Source organism: Dasypus novemcinctus, chromosome X (genome assembly GCF_030445035.2).
Source record: "Dasypus novemcinctus isolate mDasNov1 chromosome X, mDasNov1.1.hap2, whole genome shotgun sequence".
In the NCBI taxonomy this organism is placed as follows: Eukaryota; Metazoa; Chordata; class Mammalia; order Cingulata; family Dasypodidae; genus Dasypus; species Dasypus novemcinctus.
In genome coordinates, this window is record NC_080704.1 from 113270217 (window position 1) to 113283120 (window position 12904).

The 12904-nt window shown below is 36.7% G+C and overlaps 1 protein-coding gene across 1 annotated transcript in view; it reads left to right on the top strand.

The window, feature by feature from the left end:
• The first annotated feature begins 327 nt into the window (after window positions 1-327).
• Window positions 328-12904, top strand: part of RADX (RPA1 related single stranded DNA binding protein, X-linked) — a 116227-nt gene continuing 103650 nt past the window's right edge. The window contains 8 exon segments of the mRNA XM_071212976.1: window positions 328-528; window positions 531-722; window positions 725-794; window positions 796-936; window positions 938-997; window positions 999-1045; window positions 12090-12135; window positions 12137-12224. Coding sequence (XP_071069077.1) covers window positions 414-528; window positions 531-722; window positions 725-794; window positions 796-936; window positions 938-997; window positions 999-1045; window positions 12090-12135; window positions 12137-12224 — 759 coding nt within the window. The 5' untranslated portion in view covers window positions 328-413.

Consider the following 12904-nt stretch of genomic DNA (forward strand, 5'->3'; position numbering starts at 1 on the left):
CCTTGTCCATCGCCTCTCAGCTCCTTCCTTTCCCGGGGAGCTCCAGCGTTCCTCCCTCTCCCGCTGGTTATGCTCTGGGAGCACTGGCTCCCACCGTCTTTCCCTTTTCCCTCCCTTGCCACGCTTCCTCTAGGAAACCATTCTGCCGCTTGGAGGATTTACTAAGTAACACGCTTGTGTGACAGCCTAGCAAAAGAGCCTAGGAGTGCTAGGAAGCTGGGCGAGGGGCGGGGCAGGAGAGCTGGCAAGCGCATGCGTACCGTCTTTGCGGCTTCCTTACATTGCGGTGCTGGAGCCTTGCCAGTCTGCAGTGGCAGAGCAGCTATTGTCGCCAAAGTGCGAGGTTTCTTTCTCAGGTTTTGAACAAGGGGAATTAGATTTTGTCAGGGGAGAGGGTACCCAATTTCCGCACTATGTCTGGTGAGTCAGACCATCATCAGGCTGCTCCCTCACATACTGGGTTAGGCCAGCCAAATCCTGAGAGAGAACGGGCTGGAATCCTGGGAGGGGTGATTCCAAGGGCTGGCGCCTAGAGCCTAGGTCCTGTATCCAAAAAATTCTTGACAGAGTTATGGACTCCCCTCGCCAGTGGGTCACCCTCTCGGAGGTGGTGCCTAACGCTGTGTGAGCCATCCAAAGATAACTCTTAGAGGATGAGCCACCAGACACGGTGCCCAGGCTTCCCCTTTACTGATATGATGTGAGCATCTCAGACGGGGTGTATAAAAGTGCTACCTGGAACCCAGCTTGAACTCTCTCATACATAAAAATATTCTTAAAATTGGCATAGAAGTGAATTTCTAGAGTATCGTATCTCCACAATGAGAGAAGTTTAGGCCAAGGGATCTTGTGCATAGATAGCATCCTCTGTGGGGAAACATTGGACTTGATCTCTTTAGAAACTCCCTTCAGAAATAGAGCGCGCCAAGAGAAACCAGAGGCCTTTAAGGGGCAGGAGAGCTCGTTACCTGGAACTGTGGAATAACGAAGATGTATATAGATATCTGACTGAACATCAGGCAACCTGAGGAACACAATTTTAACAGTAAGTAATTAGAGGGAATGACGGTTAAAAAAAAAAATAGTGTTCATGAGCTTGCCTTAACTTGAAAGGAAAGAATGGGGCATTTGTGTTGTCAGTAACAAGCCTGGAGTGATGGTAGGCATATTTTCATGAATAACAGGGAGACGCTCTCTTAACGAAATTTGCGCTTGCACGTATCTTACTTTAATTATAAAGTGGCCATGCAGGAAGTGTCTGAATATAGCTTAAATTTAATTGGGTAAGCATACTGTTACAGTCAGTATCCTCATGTATTCGTTATACGTTTAACTGTACTGGATATAATCTTAGTTTCATTCTCATTCTGTTTGTAGAGAGAATGGGCTGTATTTGTTGAAGTGTGTATAGATTTTATTTCAACATAAAAGTTGTAAGCATTTGTGGTTTTGCATATTTTAACCTTTTATTTAAAAAAAGATGTTACATGATTTATTCCTTATTGATTTACATTAATTGAAAACCACGTTTATGTCTTTGAGCGTAACAGTTGCATAAATGTCTCATTCCCAGTGTGTGATTTTGTGAGAAGGATTGGAATTCTCATTTTCATATTTCCTATTATCTACCACGGTCAATGCTGATCAGACTTCAGTTTTTCAAAATCCGAAGTAGGAATTTCACCTAAAAATGCCAGCTCCTCATCTACAACTGGTCAAAAACATTTTTCCTGTAAGAGACAAAAGTACCGGGGAATATAGTACTACAGTCATACTGAATGAGGAAGAAATAAAAGTGAAAACAAAAGAGAGAGTAATTGAGGGGAAAAGATAAGTTTCTACTGCCTTTCAGTTCTTTTTTAATGTTAAAACTGTTCTAATTACTATATTTATACTATAGTTATAGTTAACTACAATAGTTACCATGACATAATTTGAAAGTGACAGGATAACTGAGTACAAAAATATACATTCATACCCAGTTATAAGAAAAGAAAATGTTATAAAAGTGTGTGGCCAATAGTGATTGAAATAACCCAGTTTTAAAGGCATGGAAGTTATTTCTGAGATGAAACAATGGAAATGATTTTATCTAAAGCATGGAATAAGACAGCACTGCATTACTTCTCCAAGGGTTGGTAGTTTTTTATTTGTAGAATTGAAACATGAAATATTGGTACTCTAGAAGATGCAGTAAGGGGGATAATAATTTGTAAAAATGTATTTTGTTTCTATTCTGATTGAAAGTAATATCAATTAATTTACTGAAACTGTATTTTTTAAATATATCCATGTGTTAAAAAATCCAAACCATATATTTAAAGGTTTATTGTGTAAAAAGTGTAAAAGCCAAATACATATAGCAAAATGTCACTGATAAAATGTAAGAAGTGAATATGTGTCTACTGTAAATTCTTTTTAAGATTTTTTATGCTTAAAATTTTAACAGTAAAATATTGGGGTGGAGTGGAAAGATGGCTTTCACTTCAAGGTTCAGCTTTCCTCTCAAAACTCCAAATTGTCAGCAATTTGGTGTGTCTTTGAAAAAAAATGGATTGTATGGAAGTATGTGATTTGTATTTTCCACTTAATATATACCAGACATCTTTCATGTATGTCTGTACATAGACTATTCTATGGTATGGATGTAAGATAATTTATATAATTATTCCAGTATGAATAGGTACTTTGTAATTTTAAGAAGTTACTAGTTTTGTCACTATTTGACTCTGTAAACATCATTAGAATGCACACATTTTTTCACTATATCGAGATATTTCTGTTGAATAAATGGATCCCTAGAAGTGAAATTGCTAGGTTATAGGTTATTTGAAAATTTAATGTATATTGATAAATCACCTTCGGAAAAGGTTATACTAATTTATAAACTGCTGTCAAGCTCAACTGTCCAGTGTCAGGTGCAGTGTGTAGGACCTTATCATACTGTTTAAGGTAGGGGATCCCTCCCTCAAAAATGGAGTCAATAGGAGGTGATCAAAGCAATTCAGTTTTTAAAAATGTATGCTAAATGGGTGAATAAAAATGGCACTTCATACTTTATTTTGCATTTGTTTCTGATTACTGATGAGGCTGAGCATCCTTTCATGTATTTATTTGCCACTTTGCATGTATTTCCCAGAATTACTAGTTTGTATCCTTTGACTATTTTAAAATTATATCATTTGATTTTTTCTAATTAATTTATAGGATCTCTTTGCTAATGAATATTAAATTTTGTCTGCTATATTTTGCAAAGTATTTCCTCACACTATGTCCCTTTTATCTTAACTTTGTTTATGGTGCTTTTTTGTGCTTCTGAAACTTTTAATTTTTAGGTACTCAAATCTTTCAACTTTATGATTTCTAGTTTGGGGACCTTGGTTATGAATTTCAACTATAACCTAAGATTATGAAAGAATGTTCATATAATTTCTTCTAATGTTTTAATTTTGTTTTGTTTGGTTTTTATATTTACCTCCTTAATCCAGTTTGCATTTATTTTGTGTGTATTGAGGTAAGAAATATAACTTTAGTTTTATCATAGGGTTCTACATCCAGTCCATCAGCAAGTCTGATTATGTCTACCTCCAAAATAGATTTGAAATAGGTTCATTTCATCTTTAATGTTACCACCTTAACCCATGACATTATCTTCTCTTGCCTACGTTATTACAATAGCCTCCTACCTGGTCAAACTGCAATACAGCATTCACTAATTACATTTCTATTTAAATTAAGGTATAACTCTCACACAGTAAAGTGAAACATACAGCTTGATACATTTTTACATATGTATACACCTGTGTAGCCAATTTCCCTAGATCAAGATCTAGGACATTTTCAGAACCCCAAAAGACTCCCTCATGCTCTCTCCCAGTCATTACCCTACCCCAATGGTAACTGCTATTGTGACCCCAAAGACAACTTTTTAACATGGAAGTTTAGATCATGCCACTCTCCTGCCTAAATCTCTGCAGTAGCACGCCACTGCACTTAGACGCTGTAGCAGTTAGATATTATTGATGAATTCCAAAAAGAAATATTAGATTATGTTTGTAAACTGATCTTTTCCTCTGGGCATGTTAGATTATATTGGATTCATAGGTTTACTTGATTAAGTAATTATGAAAACCTCTTGTGCCAGTAGGACATTGAGTCTCCACCATTTGGTGGGTGGGTACTCACAGATAAAAGGCATAGCTAAGGACAGAGTTAGAGGGGTTTTGATATTGGAGTTTTGATGTTGGAGTTTGATGCTAAAGCCTTAGCTGGATTTCCGGGAAGAGAGGAACCCAGGAAGCCTGAACCCTCACAAGTGTCGGCAGCCTTCTTGCTCCAACACGTGGAAATAGACTTTGGTGAGAGAAGTAACTTATGCTTTATGGCCTGGTATCTGTAAGCTCCTTCCCCAAATAAATACCCTTTAAAAACACCAAACGATTTCTGGTATTTTACATCAGCACCCCTTTGGCTGACTAATACAGACAGCGATCCAATTGCTATTAGGTTCACCTGCTATTTTCTCTTATTTAAAAGTTCTTTCCCATCCTATGAGGGCAAGGATTCTGTGTGTTTCACTGCTATATATCATCGCTCTTTTGCCTAGAACAATATCTGGCACATAATATTGAACCAAATTTGCATTCCAGGGATAAACCCTACTTAGTCATGATGATGATGAGGAGGAGGAGGAGGATGATTACATCTGAATATTTAAGTGATTTAGTCCATAGGTTTTGTTTTTGGAGGGGGACCATTTCAATACAAGTTCGATATCAGGTAAATACTAGCCTACAAGAATGAGTATCAGATGAATACTAGCCTACCCGTTTTTCTGTGCTTACAGAAATTATGTGTTCATTGAAGTTTTGGTAGAGTAGACTCATAAAAATATCTGAGCCGTGGGCTAAGGTTGAGGTGGGGGAAATGACTCCTTTACAATTTCCCATAGAAAATGTGATGCAACCAACAATATTTTATCTTCAGTTTACCTTTGAGAGCTGGTATTTCACTAGGAAATTTCATTTCACATAGATCTCAGAGTTACACACAGCAATCTCTATTTTTTCATCTCTTTTATTAGTTATGCCTCTATTCACATTCCTAAAGTTCCTGTGTTCACCTTTTTTTATTAGACTTGCCAGGGTTTTTCTAATTTAGTGGTATTCAAAAAAATCTGTTGGCTTTATGTTGAGACCAGCTCAGCAATAGGTTTTCACGAAAGGAAGGCTACACAGAACTGAAGAAATAAAAGGACAGTAAGAAAGACACAAGAGAGAAATTAAAGATGGGACCAGGAGACTCAACAGCTTCTGGAACTGAGAGTCTCAACCCTAGTTTCCACATCATATTTATTAGAAATTACAAAGCAGTAGTTATCTATGTTTATCTTCAAGGCTGCTTGTTATTAAAGCTGTAGCACTGGCAATGCTAGGGAGCAGGCCATAACAAAGTTCAAACGTCTCCACATGCAAACAGATTTTGTGCTGACCAGACAGCATTCTGTCTAGTCAAGGCTAGTGTTCCTAAGCCCACACTTCTTATCTACATTATGGAAACATTTCAACTTCAAGCCAGGTTCCCAAAATTCAAATTCAAGCTATTTTCCCACAGCTTTACTAATTAAGAAGTCTACAATGGGGAGAGATTTCCAACTTAATTTCTGCTATCATCTTTAATTCCTTTCATTCCTTTGTCCATATTTTTCTTTTATTAGCCTCTTGAGTTGAAAGCTTGGTTCATTTATTCCCTTGCTTTTTTTTTCCAAAAGCTTTTAAAAACTCTGAAATCTCCCAGGGTGCTGATTTGGCTTCATCCCTTAGGCTCTGAAGTATAGAGCTTTCAATATTTTTCATTGCTCATATTTTCCAATTTAAAATTTGAGTTCCTCTTTAACCTTCCCGCCCCCAAAGTCAGAAAGTTTATTTATTAGGAATGACGTTCCTCATTATACCAAGCTTTTCAAATATTTTTTTTAAATATTCCATATCCTTATTTTTTAATCTATTTTATTTCCCCATTTCCCTGGGAAGGATATTGGCTTTCCTCTATGATGGTTTTGTTCATTTCTCCTTATATTTCTAAAAATCTTTCTTTTAGTTGTTGATATAATATGTAAAGTTTCATAATTAAATATCTTATTGGTGAATTTTTCCCATCACCAATATGGAATTTGCCACTGTCTTTTTTTTTTGGCTTTTATAAAGACCATTTATTTGGAGTAGAAGCTTACAGTTAACAGGCCGTAAATCATAAGTTACTTCTCTCACCAAAGTCTTTGCCACGTGTTGGAGCAAGATTGCTGCTGATGTCTGCCAGGATTCAGGCTTCCTGGGTTCCTCTCTTCCTGGGGTTCATTTCTTTCTGGGATCAGTTCCTCTGTTTTCTCCACAAGGTCAGCTGTACACTATCAAGTCTCTCTCCCCAAGGCTTCTGCTGTGTCTAAGGAACTGTTTCTAAACCTCTGTGGTCTTCTCCAGTATGTTCACTTCATGGGCTCCAACTCAAAAACTCCAACAGCAAAACTCCAACAGCAAAATGCCATCATCAAAATTTCCCTCTGTCTCTTTTTATCTTGAATTTTATTCTGTCTGATAGTTGCATTTGCCACTTCTGCTTTCTGTTTTGTTAACATTTTGGGCAATGGTTCTAAAACTTCAGCGGGCATGCATATTACCTGGAGCATGTCTTAAAATGCAGATTACTGGGCCCAATCACCAGTTTCTGATTCAGTAGGTCTGTTGTGGGGCTCTAGAATTTGCATTTCTAACAAAGTCACAGGTGATAATGATGCTGTGGTCCACAGGCCACACTTTGAGAGCCACTGGCCTGAGATACCTTTGTCCAGCCCTTTATTTCCATTTTGTTTTAAGTTTGCCTAAGAGGCATACAGCTAGATTCTTCTTTTTTACCCAAATCCTTTTTTCTGTCTTATAAGAGAAGAATTTAATCTATTTATTAAATGTGATTAATGTTGGTTGTACCTACTCTTACAATCCTACTTCATGTTTACTATTTTCAATGCCTTTTTCTTTTTTTTCTTTACTTTTGCAGGATATCTTTAATTCTCCTTGTTGTTACTCTTAATGTTTTAACAAAATTATTTAATTACATTTTTGTGTTGGTTCCCAAATTATGCAGGATTTATAATATCCCCCTTCTGAAGAAGACAAGATTTTAAGACTGTACTTGGTCATGGCACAGTAGTCCCTTGGCATACTACTATATTGGATTTGAAAGCATTTGATTTAGGATTTTTGCCATCATAAACGATATTAGTTTATACTTTTCTTTTTTGTACTATTTCTGTCATAATTTGTCAAAATTACGCTATGTTTATAAAATGAATTGGTACAATTTCCATATTTTACTGTGCTCTGGAAAAATATCTAGTTCAGGGAAATAACTATTCTTTAAAGTTGGTAGAATTTTCTTGTAAAAATATATGAACCTTGCCATTTTTGGAGGTCATTTTTTGTGAATGTTTTCATTTTATTCCATGGTTATTGACTTTTTCCAGTTTCCTTCTGTTTCTTAAAGCAATACTGGTAATTACTATTTTCCTAGATGATTATCTACTTCACTCATATTTTCAAATTTATTTACATAGAATCAAACATAATAATCTTTTTAAAATTTCTCTCTGATTTAATAGTTGATCGCATTCCAATATTATATATTTTTGTTTTCTTTTTTCATAATTGGACTTGCCAGAAGCCTTCATTTTCATTAATTTTTTTTTTTTTTTTTTTTTATTTATTTAATTCCCCCCCCTCCCCTGGTTGTCTGTTCTTGGTGTCTATTTGCTGCGTCTTGTTTCTTTGTCCGCTTCTATTGTCATCAGCGGCACGGGAAGTGTGGGCGGCGCCATTCCTGGGCAGGCTGTACTTTCTTTTCACGCTGGGCGGCTTTCCTCATGGGCGCACTCCTTGCGCGTGGGGCTCCCCCACGCGGACACCCCCGCGTGGCACGGCACTCCTTGCGCGCATCAGCACTGCACATGGGCCAGCTCCACACAGGTCAAGGAGGCCCGGGGTTTGAACCCGTGGACCTCCCATATGGTAGACGGACGCCCTAACCACTGGGCCAAAGTCCGTTTCCCACATTAATTTTTTTGATAGAATTGTTTCTGTCAATTCTACTGTTTTCTAATATTATTTGTAGCTTTTAGTTTTATTTCTTTCTGCATTTTTTAGATTTATTCTTTTGCAGGGTTTTCAAAGTATGTTTTAGGGATTCCTAGGGGTGTCCCCAAGATCTTTTCAGGGGGTTCAAGCAGTTAAAACTATTTTCATAGTAATAATACTAAGGCTTTATTTGCCTTTTTCACTCTTATTCTCTCACATGTGTTCACTGGAGTTTTTCAGAGCCTACATGGCATAAGGTATTGAGACAACCTGAATGTAAAAGAAGAAATAGGTATCCAGCTGTCTTCCATTAAGCTAGACAGGAAAGATAATTCAAAAACATGAAACTAGGCTACTCTTCTCACTGCGTTGTTTTAGAAAATGTGGTCATTTCAAAAATGTTATTTATTGTGGCCAGTCTCGAAGCCAAACTCAGCATGTAAATGCAATGCCTTCCCCCCAGCGTGGGACATGACACCCGGGGATGAGCCTCCCTGGCAACGAGGGACCACTATCAACTACCAACTGATGATGCAACTGGAAAATGACCTTATACGGAAGGTTCAATGCGGATCAGCAGAATATCCATGTCTACATAAAATACCATGACTTTAAAATGCTGTTTGACCTAAAGTAAGGGGGAAATGGAAAGGAGAAATGAGTTTATATGGCTACGAGTTTCTAAAAAAGAGTCTGGAGGCTGGCAGAAGGTTTGCCCTCATGCACAACTGAGCAGAGTCAGAGAGACAGATAAAGCAGATACAACCCCCAGATATTAGTTCCTTTGAGGGCTAAAGAGACCCATGGGAGTTATGGTCATGGCCGATGGGGTTAACTACCAGGGCAGATGGCCCCTCTTTGGAAATGGTGTTTATGTGTGATGAATCTGGACTCAGATGGGATCTCCCTTCATAAGACTTTCATGCTAATGTGCTGGAGGTGCAGTTAATGTTGGGGTTTAAGATATATTTAGGGGATTTGAATCTCTGGACTGACAATGTGATAGCCAGATCCTGAGCCTCAACAGACTCCAGCACCTACAATCTGATTTATTGGACTTACCACACTCAGCTAAGATGGAGGTGAAGAAGGACAACCACCACACCATGGAGCCTAGAGTGATTACAACTGAAAATGGGAGGATTGCATCCAGCATCCAGGTGGAATCTGAGCCTCCTCTTGACATAAAGGTGCAATGGACACAACCAATCCAGTGTCCACATAGAAGAGGTGGCATTGGATTGGGAAAAGTGGACATAATGGACAAAGGGTATGGGGAAAGGCAGGAAGAGATGAGAGGTGGAGGCGTCTTCGGGACATGGAGCTGCCCTGGATGGTGCTTCAGAGGTAATCACCGGACATTGTAAATCCTCACAGGGCCTACATGATGGAATAGAGGAGAGTATGGGCCATGATGTGAACCAATGTATATGAGGTGCAGAGGTGCCCAAAGATGTACTTACCAAATCCAATGGATGTGTCATGATGATGGGAACGAGTGTTGTTGGGGGGGGGAGAGGGGGGGTGGGGGGGTGGGGTTGAATGGGACCTCACATATATATTTTTAATGTAATATTATTACAAAGTCAATAAAAAATAAAAAAATTTAAAAAAAAATGTTATTTATATTACATAAGTTTATTATTATTTTAAATGAATTAATGAATAAATATATTAATGTCTCAGTTTTACTTTACCATACACTAAAGCTCTTTAAGATCTGTGATAGTTTTTATGAATGTAAAAGGGTTCTGAGACTGAAAAGTTTGAAACTCATTGTGCTGTTGCTTACTGTCTAACTTTTTGTATTGCATATTGAGTTTCTTATCATTCTTTTTTGATAGTGAACACATTTACTACTATGAATTTACACAGATTCTTCCTTGTCTTTACCTATATGAACAGCCTCATCCTCTAATTCCTTTTTGGATTTGAGATCATTGTATTTTCTATGAAGTTTGCACATTAAAAACCTGAAACAAGAAACAGTTAGCCAGTCAGATGCATGAACAGCTAACTCTTGGACCTAATTATAGCAGGAAGAGTACTCTTAGAAATGTGGTTTTACAAAAGCATGTAGCTTTTGAATTTATTCCAGCCATTAAAGGAGGTGTGTGTGCCCTCATTGATCAAGAGTTTTCTGCATGCATTCCAGATGATTCAGAGCTGATCCATAATTTTTTCTAGCCATATTAAAAAGAAATCAATTATGTCAGATAAAATATTAGGACCTGTGATACTGAGTAGTAATTTATTGAGAGAATCTGGAAGAAAACTCATGTAAATTATCCTAATACTAAAAATGTTTTTTACAGTACAGACATAATTATAAAATATCATTTAAACTCTTATTGAAAAGAAATTTCATACCAAAATATTGACCAAGTAATACATTATGTAGAGGTTAGGATGGTCAACCACCACACCAGTGAACCAAGAGGGCTTACAACTCCAAGCAGGAGAATTTCATCCATTAACCATGTGGGTCTAAGCCCCCTCTCGATATAGAGGTGGAGTGGACATCACTATCCCAGGGTCCACAGGATGGAGGAATAAAATATGGATTAGAGTGGGCTTACTTTTATTCTACTATAGAACTACTGTGACTAGTAATGGTGGAAGAAACTGTAGCATTGATGTGAAGAAAGTGGCCACAGTAGCTGCTGAGTTCAGGGAGAGGGAAGAAGAGATGTGATGTGGGGGCATTTTCAGGACTTGAAGTTATCCTAAATGATATTGCAGGGACAGATGCTGGACATTATATATCCTGCCATAACCCACTGCATAGACTGGAAGAGAGAGTGTAAAGTACAATGTAAACTATAATCCATGCAGTGCAGCAGTGCTCCAAAATGTATTCACCAAATGCAATGAATGTGCCACAATGATGAAAGAGGTTGTTGATGTGGGAGGGGTGGAGGGGGTGGGGCGTGGGGTATGTGAGAACCTTTTCTTATTTTTTAATGTAACATTTTTTGTGATCTATGTATCTTCAAAAAAATACAAAAAAAATAAACTCTCAAAAATAAATAAAAAGGAAAAGCGAACCCTCAAAAAATATATTATGTAAATAAAAGTGGAGGTGAAGGATACCTTAAAATAAATATTGTGACTAATGCAAATTCTGGCTTTCATAGTTGTTTTGTAGGCTATAAGAGGGCAAAAAGTGAAGAGAACTGTAGAAAGAATCCCTCTTAACCCAAGGAAAAATTAAATCAGAAGGTTAAATTAATCCATTAACAATGGTGAACAACTTTAAGCAGATTTTTTGCAGGCTTGGAAATTAAAATATTTCAAAGTAAATTACATGGTATATTGGAAGAGTATAAATGCTATGTAAAAAAAATAAGGTGGAATGAGAGATAAATTAAAAGTAAAGGGGTCAATTTTCAATAGAGTTGTTAAGGATAACATTACTGAGAAAGTTCTCTTTGAGTGAACTTTGAGCAAAACTTGAAGGAGAGGAGGGAGCAAATCACTCAGATATTTAAGAGAAAGGTATTCTAGACAGTGGAAACAGCAAGTACAAAGGCCCTGATTCAGGAGCATGTCTGGTGTGTTTGGGGAAGATGGAACTTACACATATAAAATTGATGTGAAAACAATAATGAAGTATGTCCTAAAACAATTCATGTAAGTGCTTAGTAGGGGAAGAATATTCCATCACATTAGATTATTTTCCACAAAATGTCTTAAGGGATGTTAATTTAGATCCAGTACTTCCAGGAACTTAATTATATGGTTTAGCAAGTTGGAGGGCATTATAGATGGAACAATGTGTGCAAAAAGCCAGAGATGTGTAGCCTAAGTTTCATGCGGGAGAAGTATATAGCCTGACTTAGCTGGCAAAACGTCCTTACTTTGCGTATAATCTAGCTACCATAATTTGTAACCACTAAAATAGATCTTTGACGTTACCATGACATGCTAAACAGGACTTTTTCTCTCTCTTTTATATACTAGATACCAAAATAATTTTTCTTTCTCACCTTTAAATGACCTGGGCTAGCTTTTCCTGCATTGCTTGTGAAAATCTTGCAGAAATTGAAACTGTGATATTGCAGGAAATATGATAATAGGATGATTGAGGCATATCAGGTACAAGTAATGATAAGATATAATATGTTAATTTTAAATTTATATATTGTAATATACAGACATGACTCCACATTAGCATAACCTAGTTTTAAATAACATTTTATAAGTATAATTTAAAAGTAAATAAAAATGCACATAGATGTATATTATAAGATTTTTTAAAAATGTAATTTCCTATACAAAAAGAAATTCTTTATGTATTGGTGCACTTTTATTCCCTGATCCACCTGATCTCCTTCACTCATTTTTCTATGTTTTCAACCTTTTATTCTCTCCTGGCATTTGACACACCAGTATATAAATGTACTCTAGTCTCCCACTTTTAAAAATAAAAACTATCTTCCTTGAGCTTACAACTCCTCATTTCCCCTCTCCTCTTCAGATCAGGGTCCTTGAAGTATTCTACACTAGATATTTTCATTTTGTTGCCTCCCATTTACTTCTCAACACAAATTAGGCTTTTTTCTTCAACTCATCACTCACTAGGACCTTTTAATTATCAAATCTAATTGTTACTTTTCCATTATCTTGACTCTGTGGCATATAATACTGATGAGAGAACTATTTGGGTGATAAAGCTGTGTCCTGTTTTTGTATTTTTTTAACTTAACCTTTTATTCTATTTTTTCCATGTTATTATATATTAGTGTAGGTGTTTTATTAAAAATTTTATAATAAAA